At 26.7% G+C, this 20,619-nt stretch overlaps 4 protein-coding genes across 4 annotated transcripts; 3 read left to right on the top strand and 1 right to left on the bottom strand.

Annotated features, from left to right (window-relative positions):
• Positions 1 to 378: 378 nt before the first annotated feature.
• Positions 379 to 1,806, bottom strand: LOC128959465 (serine protease HTRA2, mitochondrial-like). Its single transcript, XM_054305422.1, has 3 exons — positions 937 to 1,806; positions 703 to 862; positions 379 to 614 (listed from the first exon to the last, which is right to left on the bottom strand). The coding sequence occupies exons 1-3, from the start codon at positions 1,796 to 1,798 to the stop codon at positions 413 to 415; spliced, it is 1,224 nt and encodes a 407-aa protein (XP_054161397.1). The 5' UTR covers positions 1,799 to 1,806; the 3' UTR covers positions 379 to 412.
• A 955-nt stretch (positions 1,807 to 2,761) lies between these two features.
• LOC128960101 (uncharacterized) lies at positions 2,762 to 4,814 on the top strand. The gene is made up of 3 exons (XM_054306172.1): positions 2,762 to 2,796; positions 3,883 to 4,057; positions 4,130 to 4,814. Exons 2-3 carry the CDS (start codon positions 3,936 to 3,938, stop codon positions 4,812 to 4,814), a joined length of 807 nt encoding a protein of 268 aa, XP_054162147.1. The 5' UTR covers positions 2,762 to 2,796; positions 3,883 to 3,935.
• A 3,784-nt stretch (positions 4,815 to 8,598) lies between these two features.
• Positions 8,599 to 11,980, top strand: LOC128960099 (sphingomyelin phosphodiesterase-like). Its single transcript, XM_054306170.1, has 7 exons — positions 8,599 to 8,803; positions 8,897 to 9,208; positions 9,285 to 9,742; positions 9,814 to 10,124; positions 10,199 to 10,455; positions 10,520 to 10,813; positions 11,972 to 11,980. Exons 2-7 carry the CDS (start codon positions 9,176 to 9,178, stop codon positions 11,978 to 11,980), a joined length of 1,362 nt encoding a protein of 453 aa, XP_054162145.1. The 5' UTR covers positions 8,599 to 8,803; positions 8,897 to 9,175.
• Positions 11,981 to 18,531: 6,551 nt separating this feature from the next.
• On the top strand, positions 18,532 to 20,602 carry LOC128960098 (sphingomyelin phosphodiesterase-like; the record flags this gene model as incomplete). The annotated part of the gene is made up of 6 exons (XM_054306169.1): positions 18,532 to 18,567; positions 18,659 to 18,970; positions 19,046 to 19,503; positions 19,574 to 19,884; positions 19,959 to 20,215; positions 20,264 to 20,602. Coding segments are annotated over 6 exons (1,713 nt in total), but the record flags the coding sequence as incomplete, so codon positions are not given.
• Between the last annotated feature and the right edge of the window lie 17 nt (positions 20,603 to 20,619).

Genomic DNA, 20,619 nt, shown 5'->3' with positions numbered 1-20,619 from the left:
TATTTTTGATTTTTATTATAGTGTTAACTAAAAAAATTATGCAATTAAAAAATATAACAGTTTTTTAACAGTTATTGATATATTTATCTATATTTTTGTGCACGTTTTTTTAAAAATAATTAACAAAATCATTCAATCAAATTTAATTATCACAATTAAGTATTCAAATTTTTAATATTAATGTTTTTGTTAATAAAACATAGAAACAAAAAGTATTTTTTTATTAATATTAGTTAGATCCCTGTTTTAATAATAGTTTAAACAGTCTAATAGTTTAATCTTGCGGCACATTAAAAGTAATTGTAAATATACACAAACATTTCAAAATTATAAATATTAATTTATAAAATATTAAATTCTAAATAATATATATTAGTATAGATTATATAATATTGATCTATAAATAAATAATTCAATAAAACAAATGTCTTAAAATTTCTGGCTTAACGTATACATCTAATCCCTGATTATTTCTCATCACCCGAAGCTTAATACCCGGAGAATTGTCATAATCTACTGTTTCCCACTCTTTGACGGCTTGCCTTAAGTGATACTTTGATTGGATGGCCATATCGTTAATACCGATAATCCGGTCATTTGGCAGCAAATGATTTCTTAAATGATTAAACAAATAATAATAATTATTATCAAATAAAATGTTAATAAAAACAAAAAAAAATTAATAAAATAAACAAATAATACTTGACTAGTATAGCGTTTGGCGCATAGCCTCTGACTGTATACGAGTGGTTGTCATATTTGACGACAACACCGATTGACTTTGAAAACCGGTATCGCCGTTGATTCACCAGATTTTCACTATTAAGAGACATGTCGTATAATTCGGCTAATTCTAGAAAATCTATTCATTAAAGAAACAAAAAAAAATAGTTAGAAAAACAAACAAAATAAATAAATAATTGGTGTCTAAAAAACCTTTAATATCTGTCAATTTGATCGCCTGTGACATCTTCGGCATCCGTCTACCAAAACATACGCCAATCACTTCTCCGTTCATATTGAGCACCGGTCCGCCAGAATAGCCGGGAGTTATTTGTGTGACAATCTGTAATTGCAAATAATTCATTGCAAATACTATTTCGCTGCTTTGGCCTAATAGACCTCTTTCATACTCCATAGGATGGTTAGGATGGGCAACAATACCGTATTTAAAACTATTGGCTATATCGCCATGACCTAACAATATAAACCAATCACCAATTTCTGGCTCATTGTTAGCCAGTCGTAAGGCCCATAATAGGTCCAGTTTTACCGGCGGTAGACGTACGAGTACCAGATCCCGGTACGGTTCGACGTATACCACTTGAGACCACAAATATGTTAGCGGTTCATTCATAGATTGCGGGTCTATATCACGTAGTATATCTCCATTAGTATAATTGACCGCAAATTTGACGCCCACTACTGGACTGTCGTAACACACATGATAATTGGTTATCACTAGACAGTTGTCCGGGTCGTCACATTGGACAATGAATCCCGTACCGAATGTATCGCAGTCCAATTGGTCACGATTTTGCGGTACTACGTAGACAACCGATGATCGGTTTTGTTGGAATAAATCGTCAATATGTGGATTACTTCCGGCCCATGTCATCAAAGTACGTCTAATTATCATCGGCTGTGGTGGTGGTAGTGGTGGTGACAACAATGGTTGGCAATCTGTATATGTTTGGTAACGGTATCTATAATACGAGTAATTGGTAGCCAATATTACCGCCGATATCGCAGCAGATAAATAGTTTTTGTTAATAAATTTAGTGATAAATAAATTCATATTTTTGGCAAAACTTTTATTCGTTACCAAATAAACTAATTGATTAAATTACAAAAAAATAGTATTTTTGAATTATTCTAAGCATTAATTAAATTTTTAATAATTGTTTATATTAGTAATAAATGAATAGTAATATTAATACAGCATAAACTGTGCGCGTAATGTAATAATTAATTGTGATTTTAATTGTTAATTTGTGAAATTTTAGTTATGTATGATGAATGTGAATGTATGTGATATGTATGACATGTTTGAATCTCAATTTTGTATATTAATTATAAATAAATTTTTATTATTAATTAAAATTTATCTATTGAGAATACAATATTTATAATACAAAATTATATACTAAATATAATTTTTTGTTTTGTTTAAGTAAAAGTGATATTTTATCATCAATATTATTAGTATATTATTTTTACAAATTAACATTTTTGTTTGTACTAATATTATTTTAACCATTCATTTAATAATTATTTAATATTATAAATTATTATTTTTTTTATAGTACATTGATATCAACAACAAAAAACTTACTTATAAAAATTTTAAGTACCTATACTGTAATTTTTATTAATTGTTAAGTTTACAGGATTTTAAATGTAATAAATCAATTTAACAAAAATATGTGACAACCAAAATGTAATGTAATAGAGATTGAATATAAATATTAAAACAATGATATCAGTATTTTATAATATTACATTACAAATTGGTAAGATATATACAGTATGTTATATATTTTTACTGTATAATCATAATACAATGTATTATCTCAATTTGTAGGTAAATTAATTACATTATGTTTGTTGACAAGTATTAAACATAAATGTATTTAAAAGTTCAACATAAAAAAATAGTTGTATAGCAATACAAATTAAAAGGTTAACCTTGTTTGTATTGATTACTAAATTAAAGATAATTAAAATTAATAATGTTTGATAATAATAATAATGTAAAAACTAATAATAAACTACTATTTGGATTATTTAGTAGCGGTATGTTATTTTTATTTTGTTAAAAAATTATAATTTAACAATTTTAATTCAAATACATTAATATAATTAATATAAGTTAAGTTAATTTTTTAAATTTAATATATTTATAGTATATAATTGAATTAAATAATACTGATTTTTAAGTATAAAATATAAATATGAAAAATATTTAAGTATTATCTATAAGGTTATAAATATTATTATACAAAATGTAATGTAATACATAATAATGTATTGTATAATAAAACAATTTATAAATGTAATATATTATAAATAATATATTTTATAGTTTTATATATATATATATAATTAAACAGTTGATAATATAATCTATTTTAATTTATCTATATAAAATATTAGCAGTTTTTACATTTATTATTTTAAAATCAATTATTTTAACAAACTAAAATATAAACATTTTGCAAATTTATTTATATAAAGTTTTTATATTGATAATAAAGTTTAGACAAATTAACTAATTTATAATAAAAAAAATCTAAATAAAATTATGAAAACATAATATTAAAAAATAATAAAAAGTAAAGCAGGTGTTTAGTGATGCTTTTTTTATATATGTGTGTGTTTTAAAAATACATTAATACAGTATTTTATTAAATGATAAATTTTTTTTTTGTTTAATATGATATTTAAAAAAAAAATTATATAAAAACACATCATACCATATTTTTCAATAAAGGAAAAAATAAATATATCAAAAAATACTAAAACAATAATAATAATATTGAAAAACATACTCATCAAGGATTTAACTATAATTAATATAAAGTATTTTTAATTAAAATTGTGTGATTTCAATGCTACCTAAAAATATGTATTAAATTTAATATAATATTTTTGAAATACAAAACAACTAACTATTTGATAAAACATTTATGATTATACATATATTTTGTGTGTCTCATACAAAAAATGCCAAATTTAGATACAGAAAAATAACTTAAAATTAAAAAAAAAGTTTTTTCTTAATATATTATGAATTAGTGAATATGCAATTTTCATTAATTAATTAATAAGTAAATGTCATTACAATAATTTTCCAAATCATTACATCACTACTCAAAATAGGATCCAATTTGTTGATAATATTGTTGACCACCGGTTGTCTCGTCTTCATAGCAATGGTTGTTGTCTTTATTGTGTTTAGATATCGTCAGCGAAAAAGCCAGAAAAAGAAGAACAGTATCTGCGATGAGACCATTGAGGCCGGAGTTATACCTTTATCTACAAAAAGACAGATAATGTAATATAATATTAAAAACAATAGGTTTGTGGATATAATTAATAATTTGTTTTTGTTTTTGTAATTGAACAGCACTTCCAGTGACCTAAAAAGTGCTAAAGAAAGCGGTGGTTCAAGTGATAACTCTGAGTCATCGGATGGCGATGTCTTCTACAATCGGAACAGCCGTTACGTTATCGACAGAGTTCAACCCAAAAGACAGTTATCATTGCAATCGCAGACATCGATAACGTCAGTCGAATCGGTAGACATTGAGACCAATAAGCCATCACTTGTAATGTCGGTTGTTTGCGACGGCCGCAGCGCTTCGGTATGGTTGGTAAAAGGCAAACATTTACGCCGAAGTGGTCACTCGCCTGAAGATAAACTGGTTGCCGAAGGAGTGTTTGCTCGACTCTATCCACGACAGCGAACGCTCAGCCAGACATCGGACGCCTCGCAGACCGAAAACAGTGATCAGACAATCAACAGTCAATCACAAGAGTATTTTGAGACATCATTTATTAGATCCAAGAAATCATCGGTAATTAAGTTCAACAAAAAAGAAAAGTTTCATATATTGGGCGATAACTTTCCCGTAAGGATATCAGTCTACGAGATGGACAAACATCGGGTACGATATAATATTGGCCACTGTTTTCTGGCGGTCAATACGCACGACAATTGTCAGTCCAAACAAATGATTGAATTGACACTCGAGTCCACTATTTATGCGGCAAAATGTGCGGCCATATCATCGACGCCGTCGGTAAACTAATAAATAAATTATATAATAATTAAAAAAATTATTCTAAGTTATTATAATAATGTTTAATATACTTTACATTATTAACTTACATTACTTTAATAAAAAAAACAAATTATATTTATAAAAAAACAATTTTTATTATAATAGACTATTTGTAATAAATTAACTAAAATTAATGACAATGACATAAAATTTACAAGTTTTTTACAAATTAGATTATAAAATTTAGAAACTCCCCAACAATTAATAATAATAATAATAATAAACAATATTATTTTATATAAACTACAATATAAATTAAGTTTTATACACAAAAAAAAGATTAATGAAAAAATAATAAAATAAAATTACAATAAAATATGAAATAAAATCAATTAGTAATATGTTTGATGTAAACAATGAATATGTAATAATGATATTATAATACAAATGAAACAAATGATAAATTATTATTATTATTATTAGATTTTTGAAAAATCAATCAAAAAAAACTTATTAAATCCCCCTTAAAAATGTTATATTAAACAAAAAAGAAAAATAATTATATTTTTCAACAAAAAAAATTAAATTAAAATTATTTCTTATGTTTTCATAACTATTTTTTTCTCTCTAGTATTTTACAAACAAAACAAATTTATTATCACAAAAAATCAAATCAAATAAAAATAAAAATGTTTCATAAATTATATGAATTATCAAACATACTATCGATGAACGAACCGCCGCCGCCTCCGCCGCCAAACCCAGTGGTCAGCGGTACCGGCATTGTTGCGGCCAAATGTTCGACCAGATCGGTAGTTAAATCATAGTCGATATCAGAGTCTAGTGGATCCCACGGTCCCCACGGCATACTGTATGGATCGCATGGCATCAGCGGAGTCAAACTGTCGGTGATGTCCAGCGGCCAGAGATCAATCGGAAAATACTTGTAATCAAAATAAGTACTATCGGTATCGGTGTTTGTCATCTGTTTAATCTGTGACCACTTTGATGTTGTTGTTGTAGTTGTTGTACTCTCGATGATGTTTGGCTTTATGTCCAATTGGTTAAAATCGTTGACTTCGTTGATAACCACTTCGTTGGCAACATTTTCGCTCAACAGTGTGTACAACGACTGGTTGTCTACTGAAATACAAGCCGTTTGCTTGCAATCATCAGTGGTATCATCGATGAAATCATTGATCACTGCTTTGTCGATCACAGTGTTCACCGATGCGGTTGTCTTATCGTTGGTCAACTCGACGGTACGTTTCTTCGGCTGTTTGTTTTCCAATTCAAAACGCTTCTCAAATGCGGCGAACGTGTCCTTCAGTTTCTGCAACGCGTTTACGGCAATCAACGGCGGTTTGTCTGCAGCCGTATTGGCGGACGACTTGATGAAGACATCCATCAATTCATTTTGCTTTTCGTTGACCGCATTTTCGAAACGGGACTCCAGAGCGGCCGTCAAATCAACGGTCGTCTCCAATGTCTTCAATTTGGACATACCTTTCGATATCTTACGCTTCGGCTTTTGGATTCGATTCGACTTCGAGACAACTTTCGGCGGCATTTCGTTGTCGGCCGTCGTCTCCTGTTTGCTGTTCACAACAACACCGTGTTTGGTGACCACCTTTTTCAGAGCCGTAAACGCGTTGTTCACGTTTTGACGCCACTTCTGGTCAGACAATCGGTGCCGCAGTGAGTATCGCTGGCCTTTGCCGGCGGCGGTGGCGGCGATCTTTGTCTGGCCATTGTTGTCGCCGAAAGACTTGTTGCCGACATCGTTGACCAATAATGCTGTTTGTCCACTGGTTTTGGTCGTCATTTTTATCGGGTTTTTATAAAGTTTTAGACAAATTATGTTTTAAATTAATGAAAAAAAAATTTAAGAAAAGTTTAACAAAAAAAATAACAAACTATTTATATATTAATAACAAAATAATTTATTTAGATTTTTTGATAACAAATAACACATCAAAAAAATAATAATAAATTAATTGAAAATCAATTATTAGTTAAATATTTAAAAAAAAAAGTTTAAAACAATTTGATAGCAATTGAAAGTCAAATAGTATTGCATTCAAAAAAAAATTACATTTAAATGTATTGACTGTTTGAGTGAAACACTTAATTAAAAAATATATTTTTTATTAAAAATCAATCGTTTGGTCATTTAAACGGACGGTTAGCTATCAAATACAGACGACATCTACCAGTGCTTTAACTGTCAGTTTTGTGTTTGTTTTTTCTATTGACCAATCAGTCAATCATATTTGAGTGGATGTCATGTTTAAAAAAAAATTATGACATCTATTAGAGGCGTAACCATTAGTATTGTAGTTAAAAAAAAACAAAATTATTTTATTATAATAACTATATAATTATGATTTAATGGTTTAATTACTAATAAGTTATTTTTTAATTAATTTTAACTTTTAATTGTATTATCAAATAATATTATATATAATAATAATCATATTATCAAAATTAAGACCAAAAAAATCAATGTCCATACATTGTGTGTGTGTACGCCACTGTGGGCACCGGTAGGCGACATACTGTCTGACATTATTAGACGACACGTGTGTGTGTGTGTGAAGTCATACGACTACTGTATATATACGTAACGGTATGTTACGTTTATAGTGACAGTGAGTTAGTGTATGTGTGTCTATGAGGGGACAGTAGTTGTCGATGTAATGGCTTATCCAATACTAGACACACAATGTATACATTACCTAAACGGATAGTACAGTCACACGTGTGCACTGTTATCGTATGGTCCAAAAAATAATTATTATAAAGTAGTAGTATTGCCCATATATGGTAAGGTATCAACCAACCATAATGTCTACCTAACTGTGCTTAAGTGTGTGTGTGGTTTCAGGTATTAGTAGACATTTAATGGTTAACCAAATAAAAAGTAATTTTCATAACTTCATAATTATTATTTATTATACAATGATTTACTATTAAATAAAAAATTGATTTATTTGTTATAATTTTATTTTGTCTAACAAATCAAATAATTAAATGTTTTTTATTCAATTGTTTATTGTAATTGTAGTTCAGATAAAAAATGTATAGTTATTTTATTTGATAGCTATTAAACACAATTTCATAATTTTTATAAACGTATAATTAATAGTAACTAAAAGTAAACGTTTAAAAAAATATATAATTTTCTCACATTTTATTGACATAAATGTATTTATAATTATGTACAGTATTTCATATATTAATATACTGTAATAATAATTATTGTTATAAGGATATAGTTATTGAACTTTTTATCTAAATTTTTTTTTGTAGGATAAGCCTTAAAGTACAGTACTTAAAGTCACATTTATAATACAATAAGCAATAGTTTATCATATGTTAACAAATTAGACCTTCAAAATTACTTTATTATTAAATTATTATATTTAAATTATTAAAAAATAAAATAAAAATTATTGTTTATTAATTAAAATTAAATAATTTTATTTATCACACACTTTTCATAAATTAATTAGCAATAAATTGATTAATTATAATATTAATAGTTATAATAATTTATAAGATTTTAATTTCAATAATTTTTGTTGTTGTTATCATGTAAATAATATTGTATCTATAATTTTTTTTTATAGATAAAATGTACAAATTATTTCATTATATAAATAGCAATTATCAATTAATAAAAATTATTGTTATAATAGATTATTTAATATATTTTATAAATATTATTTTTTTTAAATTTATTATTAAATATATATAATTAATGTTTTTAGCAGTAGTATTGTAGAATAAATATTTTTTTAAAAATGTATAAAATATTGAATTCAATTAACAACTATTTACTGCTATTTATAATAACATTATTTATATTAATTAATATTACAACTATATGTGCCGACAATAGTCATGATAATAATGATAACGATGATGATCTGTATTTTGTTAAACTTAATCAAATATTGACTAACTTAGAGCTAACTGGCCTAGAGTTGGACGAAAATGCTAACGATGCTAAGGTAATATACAGTATTAATTATAACATTTTTCAAATAACAAAAAACTTAACATGCTAAAATTAATATAATTAATTAATTAATTTTTATTTCCAGCTATTTGTCAATATTTTATTAGCAGCCGATGCGGCCAAACGTGACAACCAGAGTTGCCACGAGTGTAATGAGACGCTCCGGTATTTTAAATCTGTGGCCAATATTGCCGACCAAATCAAACAGTCATCGAAATCTTTGTGTCGGGCAATCAAACCATTTGATTCGGAACGTGTCTGCTTGGGTACTATCGAACGGTTTGTCGAACCGTTGATTTATGCCTTACAGCTCTCGAAGATAACAGTACCCGAAATATGTGCCACTTATTTACATCCCGATTGTATGACACACTATGGCCTACCATTAACTCATGCAGTTAGTGCATAACCAATTTTTTTTTAATATTAAATAAAAATTCCTAACTATAAGTTTTTTTATTTATGGATTACAGACCAATTGGGAGCTACATATACCTGCCTTAACAGTTGATCCCAATTCCTATTACAACAATAGCGAAAATGGTGGTCAATTGAAAATGTTGCACTTGACCGACACACACATGGATCTGTATTATACACCCGGTGCCAGTTCAGTGTGCGGTGAATCCACCTGTTGTCGTCCTACGAGCTATGGTCACAATCATTCGGCAGGTGTTTGGGCTGAAACAAGATACCTGTGCGATGTTGGACTACCGTTTGCCGAACAGGCCATCCGACACATGGGCGCCGAACATCCAGACTTAGATTTTGTCATATGGACGGGTGATAACGTACCGCACGATGAATTCAATAGTACTCAACAACAGGATCTCGAAAATAACCGATTGATAGCCAGTGTTGTAAAGTCGACATTTGGCCAAAAACGGGTGTTTCCCTGTTTGGGTAATCACGACACACATCCATTCAATCAGTAAATCTTAGAAACCTTATAATAATTTTACAACACATAACTAAAAAAGTGATAATTATATCGATTTATAGATATATACCCTATGAGATTGATGTCAAATCCAGTGGTCAACACTCCATGAGTTGGCTCTACAAGACATTGGCTGACGACTACTGGTCCCAATGGATCAACACAGCGAAGGCCAAAGAGTCGTTCAAAATAGGCGGATATTACTCAGCAATGGCTACCGATCGCATAAAAGTTGTTATTCTCAACAACAATATCTGTCAACACAGAAACTGGTGGTTAGCCTACGATCCGGTCGATCCCGACGGACAACTCAAATGGCTTATCGATGAACTGTACGCCGCGGAGCTCAACAAACAGACAGCTATTATAATAGGTTTGTAATTATAATATTTGAAAAAAGTATTTTAAAAAATTATTATTTAATATTATAAATATTTCTCTTTGCAGGACATATACCCCCATACCAGACAAAAGTTTGCTACACAGCCTGGGCAAGTAATTATTTTAGGATAATGGTCCGTTTCCAGCACCTGATAGTTGGCCAGTACTATGGACATACACATTTGGATGAGATTGTTGTATTTTACGACAAAAATCGTACCACTAATCAAACGTATCCCATATCACATGGCTATATTGGATCTTCGGTGACTACATGGCCAGCAGTCAATCCGGGATATAGAATATTCACATTGGATGAAACGGTAGGCGCGCACTGTTTTATTTTTGAGATTTTACTATTAATTTTTATTACCGATATTTTTAAAGGGAAAGCCATTGGATTTTACCACATATTACAGTAATATCACACAAGACAACATCGATGGCAAACAAATTGTGCCCAAATGGCAGATCGCCTATACGGCAAAACAGTCGTATCAATTGTCAGAACTGTCCAAAGAGGCCTGGGATGCGTTCATCACACGGGCCGATACCGACCAAAAACTAACTGACTTATACTTTAGTCATTTGCATCGTTTTACTGATGCATACATAGAAAATATGAGAAATAGGGGTCAATATAATCCTAAATACATTCATAATTTGCTTCAATCGCGTAAAGTTTTGAATCCAATTTACGATTTATTGCCAAATCATTATTCAAAATCCATATCAATAATTAACAACAAAAATTATAATCTACTAATTTGTTTGACATATGTTTTGTGTATATTTAAACTAATTGAACATTTTGTGTATATTTTTTGATATAAAAAACTATTATATAAACAGTTATAAAATAATAATAATAATGAATTTTAGAATTAAAAAAATATTTAAAAGTAAATAATATATTATCTAATTTATTAATTTATTAAAATATGTAAATAATAAATTGAATTTTAAAAATAGCTTTATCATTTAAATGATTAAAATATTAACAAAAAATAAGATTATTTGAAATTTTAATTATTATTTTTACTAATTTACTAATACTAAAACAACTTATGCGACCAAATAAGTTAAGTATAGTTTTACGGTAAGTAAAACATTTTTTTTGCAAGTTTATTAAAGCGGCGATGCTATTAATTACAATTATCTGGTCAACAATACATTGAATTAAAAAATTACCAAGTGGCAATGTTGTAGATAATTTTAAACTAAATAAAATTGTAATTGGTCATTTTTTAATTAATTGTATTATATGCAAAATAATTTACACTCGACTGTTTATAAAAATTTATAAATGATAGTCGACTGCAATTATCTGCCAAATCATACAATTAATTAAAAAATGACCAATTACAATTTTATTTAGTGATTAGTGGGTAATGGGTAACAATATTAATATTTATTTTCATATAAATTTATATATTTTCTTTTAACTAAATAGAAAATTAGATAAACATTTTTATATTATCAACTAAGTTTTAAATTAGTATAATATTTTTTAAAAGTCTCATGATAATAAATGATAATTCAAAATCTAAACATTTATTTCAATTATTAACAAATTATTATTAAAATGATAATTAATAAAAACACAATTACATTAGATAAATTTATTTTAACAAATTTTTCAAAATTATTATTATTTTTTAAAAAATTATTTTAGTTATCTTATTAACTATTCTTATTACATAATCTTTAAATAATAAATTTTAAGAAAAGAAATCAATAATTAATTAGTTAATAACATATAAAATTATTATAACTTATAACAACTTACAATAAATATTATTTACTTAACATATTTATTTACATTATACTACATTATAGTACATGTAAATGACTAAATCAAATATAAAATCCAATAAAAATAAAATAATTATTTTTATAATAGTTTTTATAAATTTATTGATATATAGATAGCTATAATTTAGACTTTCAACAGTTTAAAAATATTTCTATCATTTACCGTATATTTTATATCATATCATATGGAGTCTACAAATTATAAAGGATTAGATCTATTGATTGGATTTCATAAACTATATGGACAGTCATATATTTTATGGCGATTTCGTAATAATCAATTTAAACACAATTCAATTATTCAATTGTTTGTTTGTATAATTGTAAACATCATATCATTGTGTGTTATATTATATTTGATTGTCGACTATACAATAGAAATGATCACATTGTATGGCCAACTAAATCAATTTAAACACTTTTACAAATCAAATGTCGTCTATGTATTATATTGTGTGGGATCTATGTGTTATATACTGGAAGCCCTGTATGTATGGATATTGTTGAACATTAGATGTCCTACAATAATCATGGCATTGATCCGTAACAGGCAATGGCTATCATTGAATCAGATACATGAGCGCCAAATAGGACGCCGTATAGTATTCTATCAGTTACTTACTGCCGGTGCTATCGAAATCATATTTATATCACTTAATATTGCATTTGCAGAGTCCTATCAATTATATTCCATCTATTATTCATCAATACTTGATTTCTTGGTAATACTAACCAAATTGACACCGTTATCATTGCTAGCCTACCAGTGTTTGTGTGTATCGTCAAAATTTCACGATATGACCCATCGATTGAGATCATTAGGAGACTGTCGTCAAATGGTCGGCATATTTCTTGAAACAAGTGTTATTGTTCACAAATTTGATACCCTTATCACTGACTACCTGTTCATAGGGCTGATAAACATTACGGTCAACGTTACGGCACAGTTTAGTATACTGTGTTTAAATGCCGGTAATAGCTATTCATTTGTTTTGGGGCCTATAGTCGAAAATTTACTTATGCTGTTTGCCCTGTGCTATGTACCCGATATTATTAGCAAAAAATATCAAAATTTTTTGGCCAAACTATACGAATTGGAGGCAAAGTCAGTCCTAAATAATGGCTATGCTTGCAGTGGTGGCGACAGTATAGCAATGAACCGTATGATTGAAATCGGTAACGACATGTCGTTCACGGCATTGAATTTGTATAAAATCAATACAAAAACATTTATCTCATTAATGGCATTAACTGTTAGCTATACTATTATACTCATACAATCTGGTTAAACATAACATTAGATTTATCGTGTAAATTAAGTTTATAAAATAATTCATATTATTTAATTAACAAATTAATTATAAATAAAATTAATAAAATATTTTATATTATAATTATTTAAAGCAATGACTTTATGGACATTTTATAACAAATACAAATATACTGTAGATTTGATATTACTTTAGTATTTCTTATAATTAACATTATAATGCATAATTAACAATATAATTTATTAATTATTATTAATACACAAAAATAAATACATTTTATAAATATAGATTAAAAAAATAAAAGATATTTTCTATTAAATAATTTTAAATTAATAAGTTTGTATTAATATAACAGAATAACTGATAACCAAAGCCATGAATGACATAACAATATTTGATTTAATAATATAGATATTAAATACTGTAAAATTAAACTCATCTCGCAATTCATACAATCTATTAATTACATTGTAATCATATTTAAAAATATTAGTATTATCTTCAATAATTTTTGTCAAATATTTTGATTCAACATTTTGCAATTGATTGAGTAATTTATCAACATATCGACCAATAATATTGCAAACATAGCATAACATTAGTACTGTTGTCATACATTCAAATAGCACCGGTATGTTAGTGTAATACAATTCAGGTTTGGCATAAGTCATACATATATTTGCTATAGAATTAATTAAACCCATAGCCAGTGTTATCAATATGTAATCGCAACTATATTTATCAAATTGTTTGATCCATACTTTTAGTTGTAACAGTTGTCTAAATAATTGATTCAATTCATTCAACGAAGTTAAACCAATAGTCAGCTCATGTAGTTTTCTAGCTATACAACTGCTTACATATGCTATTAACGATATCAATGTTAATCTAGTGTTAATAACTATGATAAACAGTAGCTCATCTAGAAAACTGTCCATGTTAAATTTCCAATAACCATTTTTTGTAAAATCAAATATGAGAAATACTGTCGATAGTAATATCGCTATTGATATTTGTGTCAATACAATAATAATACCAATTTTATGTTCAAATTGTCTATCAATTTGTAAATTATTGATTAATTTTTCTATGAATATCAACATTTGGTTACACCTAAAAACCAATAAAAGCCAATTTATTAGGTTTTCCAATCCATGTGTTAAAATGGCAAAACATTTTAATACTAGAAATAAATTAGATTTTTTTGTTTGCTTCTGATGTTTATAGTAGACATCTATAGTATTAATCATCAAATAGTTGATAATATTTATAATTATTGCCAATAATAGCAGATTCCATACGAATAGTATTAATAATTTTATTATAGATTTGAATGAATGCTTAATTGTTTGTCGATATCTCCACCAAATATATGTATTTAATGTTATGGTGTGATAATTATATAATATTTTGTATCCCAATAATTGATTATTCTCTACATTAATCATTTTAATTAATAATGTATTACACTTATTTTTAAATTGTTTAATTAAATTTTAATTATTAATATATAATTCTGTTAAAAAAAATAAATAAATAGATAATTTTTTATATATACTAAAATCTGTTAAAACTTAAGTAACATTTAAAATCAATAATGTATAAAATTTTATTTAATAATATGTTTTTTTTATTTCATACGATCTAAGTATTAATATTGATTATGAATAAATAAACATTTAAAAGCTAAATATAATATTAATAAAAGTTTAATAAATTTAATATTAAGGTGCATATTTAGTTTTTTTTTATTAAAATATTACTTTAATTCTCATATAGTGGTATATCAAATATCAAATATCAAATAATTAATCAATAAAATATCATTAATAACAATAACATAAATAATAATAATATAAACTATAAAATATGTACATAAAATATATTGTCAAGAAATGTTTTGATTGATATCATTTTCTTAATAATATATTATTGTATAGAAATAATAATAATAATAATAGTAAGCTATAATAGTTGTAATAATATTATTTTTATGAATTATGCATTTATTATATAAAAAAATACTATTGATAAGTTTCTGTGATAATAACCCCATAACTTAATGTGATGGCCATAACTGAAAAATTTTGTTTTCAATTTAATAAGATATAAATTGCCTGTAATATAGTTAAGATAATTTTGAATGCGATACAATCGACAAATTGTAATATAAAAATTATCAAATTTTGTGGCAAAATAATAGTTTGTTAATACTTGTAGTTTATCGAGAAATTTTCAAAAACTTACGACAATAATAATTGATAGAAAAACATATTGAGTTTAATAAAAACGTATTTTCATTAATTATTTAAATACTATCTGTAAATTGTTTAATGTATTAAAATTATTTGTAATACAACTTTTAAATGTTAACAATCAAATGTAAAACAAGAATAATGATATGTAAATTACAATAATAATTTAAATTAATAGTTATTATGTCAATTAATTGTTAAATTAGTTTCAAATTATTATTAGATTTATATTTCATTTCCTTTAATAGTAAAATTTTTAAAAATATTTTTAATAGGTTTGCGTAATAATAACGGCATAACTTAATGTAATGGCCATTATTGACAAAATAGTTTTTAAAGTAATCGGATATATGTTGCCGGCTGTATAGTTAAAATCATTTTCCATGCGATACAATCGTCTAATAATAACATAATAATAATCATAATCAATATTTTTGTTATTTACTAAATTTAATTCTAATAGTTGTAATTTATCGAGAAATTTACGGTAACTTGCGGCAACTATATTTGATACAAAACATATTGACATTAATAAAAATGCATTTTCAATAAATATGGCCACAAAAATAGTATAAATAGTTGGTCTCAAAATCAGCATGCTCAAACATGTTAAACAATTTAGTGTACAAATTGCCAATAAAATAAAACAATACCAACAAACATGTGAATCCAGTTTTTTAATAAATACAGACATTTTTAACAATTGTTTGAACACAATCTGTAAATTGTTTAATGAATTTAAATTTTTGGTAATTTTTTGTATATGTTTTGCTATCAAACAACTTGCGTATGTCATCAACGATAATACCGTAAGTTTTGTATTAAACATTAGCGTATATTGAATTTGTGACAGGTACCTTATTAATTGATTGTCTAAATAACCATTTTTAATTGATAATAATATAGTAAATAGCATTTCCATGATAATCGAAATTGTCAATTGTAATATGATAATAATAATTTCCAATTTACTTTGATAATTTAAATTAATATTTACTGATTTTATTATTTGTTCAATTAATAGGAAAATAGTTTCAGATTTGAAAAACATTATCATCCAAACAATTAGTGCATCGATTATATATAAATAAATGCTAAATATTTTTAAAATATAAAGCAAATAAGTTTTATGGTTGTAATTAGATTTCTTAGTTAGATATTTAGTATTATTTCTATTTCTATTATGACTATAAGATATAAAAAAATATTGTAGATTGTCATAAAATGCAAAAATGATCAAGGCTAACATACATAAATTCAAAATACAAAATATAAAAAAATTTAGTAAATTTATTGAACACTTATTATTATTATTATATTGATGTTTTAATTTCTTATATCTCCATATGATATATGAATTACCAGTGATTGAGTGATATGTAAATAATTTACCAAGAACATTTTGTTGATTAATATCTACCATATTTGTGCTGATTTAAAATTATACAATTTTTAAATATATTTATAGTATACTATTATTTACTTTGTAATAAATTATAAAATAAAACCAAATTGTTTTTAAGTAATGGTGCATTGCTAACATTTTGATATAATACTGTATTTGTATATTAATAAAAATAATAACGATTTATTTTTTAACTGATGAAAAAAGCTAATAATTAATGCAAAAGTTTTTAAATATAATAATTATATAAATTATATAACATTATATAACATTATAAATATTTGATTGACATTACTTTTTATCATTAGATTTAAGTATACCTATTGAATAGTTATTTGTTAATTAAATTATATATTTATTCTATTGAATTCAATGTTTTGAAAAATATTTTTTTATACAAAAGTAGAAATACAAAAAAAAACTTTTTATAAAAATTTGTTTTATTTAAAATATTTTACCCAATTTTGCAATTAATATAATTAAATATTTTTAAAGTAATAAATAATTAATTTTATATGTGTATGAAATGTTTTGAAATAAAAAATAGGACTTTTAGTATAGCATCAAAAACAATGTTATAGAAAATATTAAATGATATACACATTGAATATATATTGACTAAATTGACCATGGTTGATGAAAGCTAAAAACAACAAATATGTTATTTATAATTTGATTAATATTAATTTTTTTTATTAATTAAAACTAAATTTTTAAAATTTTAATCACGATTTTCCCCATATGTTGTAAATTTAGATCATATTTATTAATGAATGATTATTATTTTACAGTAATATAATATAATATTTATATAAATAAAATAAAAAATGTTATTTATTTTTTGTTATCATATAAATTGTGACGGGTTTTGAAGTGAATCGATCCGTTTAGAAGCCTATAATGGCTTAGATTTGACTCCGAAATATGGGTAATGTTAGGCCGTCCAACCATACGGTGAGTGTCCGATGGAATAATTAAACACACAATGTATTGGAATAAATACTTTATTATAACATTTTGAAGAAAACTGTCTAATGATACTGTATATTGTGAACCGTTATCTCTTTTGATTGCAGTTCATAGTCACAGAGGACAGTAACACGGATTGTATTGGCTAACTGAGCCAAAAGGGTAGCTAAAGAGATGGAGTGATATCAGCCGATAGCAGACTCACTAATCGTGTAAAATGATAAGTCTAGTGCTTTGCTATATTATAGTTACAGTATATAATATGCTATAGACTCTATAGTATAGACAGTCTGTCATTTACATTGAATATTAATTATATATAAAACATTGAATAATATTTGATAAATATTAATGATAATTATTAATTTATATTAAATTAAACGGTTTCATTACAAAATAATATTTTATTTAGCAATTTCATAGATAAAATATACAAATTATTTCATTATATATTACTTATATATTATATTATATACTAAATAGCAATTATAAATTAATAAAAATTATTGTTATAATAGATTATTTAAATTATATTATAAATATTATTTTTTATATTATTTCTGTTATTTTGCAGAATTGTAGCAAAAAAAAATAAAAATGTATAAAATATTGAATTTAATTAACAATTATTTACTGCTATTTATAATAACATTATTTATATCAATAATAATTAATATTACTATTATATGGGCTGAAGATTGTGATGATAATGATGCTAAGGTAATACAGTATTAATTATAACATTTTTCAAATAACAAAAAACTTAACATGCTAAAATTAATATAATTAATTAATTAATTTTTATTTCCAGCTATTTGTCAAAATTTTTTTTACAGCCGATGCGGCCAAACGTGACAACCAGAGTTGCCACGAGTGTAATGAGACGCTCCGGTACTTTAAATCTGTGGCCAATATTGCCGACCAAATCAAACTATCATCGAAATCCCTGTGTCGAGCAATCAAACCATTTGATTCGGAACGTGTCTGCTTGGGTACTATCGAACGGTTTGTCGAACCGTTGATTTATGCCTTACAGCTCTCGAAGATAACAGTACCCGAAATATGTGCCACTTATTTACATCCCGATTGTATGACATACTATGGCCTACCTCTAACTCATGCTGTTAGTGCATAACCAAACTCTTTTTAATATTAAATCAAAATTCCTAACTATTTATTTTTTATCAATGGATTACAGATCAATTGGGAGCTACCTATGCTTGCCTTAACAGTTGATCCCAATTCCTATTATAACAATAGCGGAACTGGGGGTCAATTGAAAATGTTACACTTGACCGACATTCATATGGATCTGTATTATACACCCGGTGCCAGTTCAGTGTGTGGTGAATACACCTGTTGTCGGCCTACGAGCTATGGTCACAATCATTCGGCCGGTGTTTGGGCCGAAACCAGATACCTATGCGATGTTGGATTACCGTTTGCCGAACAGGCCATCCGACACATGGGCGCCGCACATCCCGACTTAGACTTTGTCATATGGACGGGCGATAACGTACCGCACGATGATTTCAACAGTACTCAACAACAGGTTCTCGAAAATAACCGATTGTTATCCAGTGTTGTGAAGTCGACATTTGGTCAAAAACGGGTGTTTCCCTGTTTGGGTAATCACGACACACATCCATTCAATCAGTAAATCTTAGAAACCTTATAATAATCTTACAACACATAACTAAAAAGTGATAATTATATCGATTTATAGATATATACCCTATGAGATTGATGTCAAATCCAGTGGTCAACACTCCATGAGTTGGCTCTACAAGACATTAGCTGACGACTACTGGTCCCAATGGATCAACACAGCGAAGGCCAAAGAGTCGTTCAAAATAGGCGGATATTACTCAGCAATGGCTACCGATCGCATAAAAGTGATTGTTCTCAACAACAATATCTGTCAACACAGAAACTGGTGGTTAGCCTACGATCCGGTCGATCCCGACGGACAACTCAAATGGCTTATCGATGAACTGTACGCCGCGGAGCTCAACAAACAGACAGCTATTATAATAGGTTTGTAATTATGATATTTGAAAAAATATTAAAAATATATTATTTTTTAATATTAAAAATATTTCACTTTGCAGGACATATACCCCCATATCAGACAAAAGTTTGCTACACAGCCTGGGCCAGTAATTATTTTAGGATAATGGTCCGTTTCCAGCACCTGATAGTTGGCCAGTACTATGGACATACACATTTGGATGAGATTGTTGTATTTTACGACAAAAATCGTACCACTAATCAAACGTATCCCATATCGCACGGCTATATTGGATCTTCGGTGACTACATGGCCAGCAGTCAATCCGGGATATAGGATATTCACTTTGGATGAAAAGGTAGTTTTGAGATTTTACTATTAATTTTTATTACCGATATTTTTAAAGGGAAAGCCATTGGATTTTACCACATATTACAGTAATATCACACAAGACAACATCGATGGCAAACAAATTGTGCCCAAATGGCAGATCGCCTATACGGCCAAACAGTCGTATCAATTGTCAGAACTGTCCAAAGAGGCCTGGGATGCGTTCATCACACGGGCCGATACCGACCAAAAGCTAACCGACCTATACTTTAGTCATTTGCACCGATTTACAGACGCATACATAGAAAATATGAGAAATAGGGGTCAATATAATCCCAAATATATACATAATTTGCTTCAATCGCGTAAAGTTTTGAATCCAATTTACGATTTATTGCCAAATCATTATTCATAAATCCATATCAATAATTA

This window comes from Oppia nitens, unplaced genomic scaffold (genome assembly GCF_028296485.1).
Source record: "Oppia nitens isolate AA-2021 unplaced genomic scaffold, nextdenovo-longstitch-racon4-pilon3 scaffold4_pilon_pilon_pilon, whole genome shotgun sequence".
NCBI lineage: Eukaryota > Metazoa > Arthropoda > Arachnida > Sarcoptiformes > Oppiidae > Oppia > Oppia nitens.
The sequence above is the reverse complement of the archived record's forward strand: the minus strand, read 5'-3'. Positions and strand labels throughout refer to the sequence as shown.

Bases quoted from the DNA above. Each gene is read 5' to 3' on its own strand.
- LOC128959465 (XM_054305422.1), bottom strand. From the start codon at position 1,798: ATGAATTTATTTATCACTAAATTTATTAACAAAAACTATTTATCTGCT. The intron at 863-936 runs GTTTTTTAGACA...TTTAATGAATAG, and splicing joins CAAATTGACAGATATTAAAG to ATTTTCTAGAATTAGCCGAA. The intron at 615-702 runs GTATTATTTGTT...TAATCATTTAAG, and splicing joins CCAAACGCTATACTAGTCAA to AAATCATTTGCTGCCAAATG.
- LOC128960101 (XM_054306172.1), top strand. From the start codon at position 3,936: ATGGTTGTTGTCTTTATTGTGTTTAGATATCGTCAGCGAAAAAGCCAG. The intron at 4,058-4,129 runs GTAATATAATAT...GTAATTGAACAG, and splicing joins TCTACAAAAAGACAGATAAT to CACTTCCAGTGACCTAAAAA.
- LOC128960099 (XM_054306170.1), top strand. From the start codon at position 9,176: ATGACACACTATGGCCTACCATTAACTCATGCA. The intron at 10,125-10,198 runs GTTTGTAATTAT...TTCTCTTTGCAG, and splicing joins ACAGACAGCTATTATAATAG to GACATATACCCCCATACCAG. The intron at 10,456-10,519 runs GTAGGCGCGCAC...ATATTTTTAAAG, and splicing joins TATTCACATTGGATGAAACG to GGAAAGCCATTGGATTTTAC.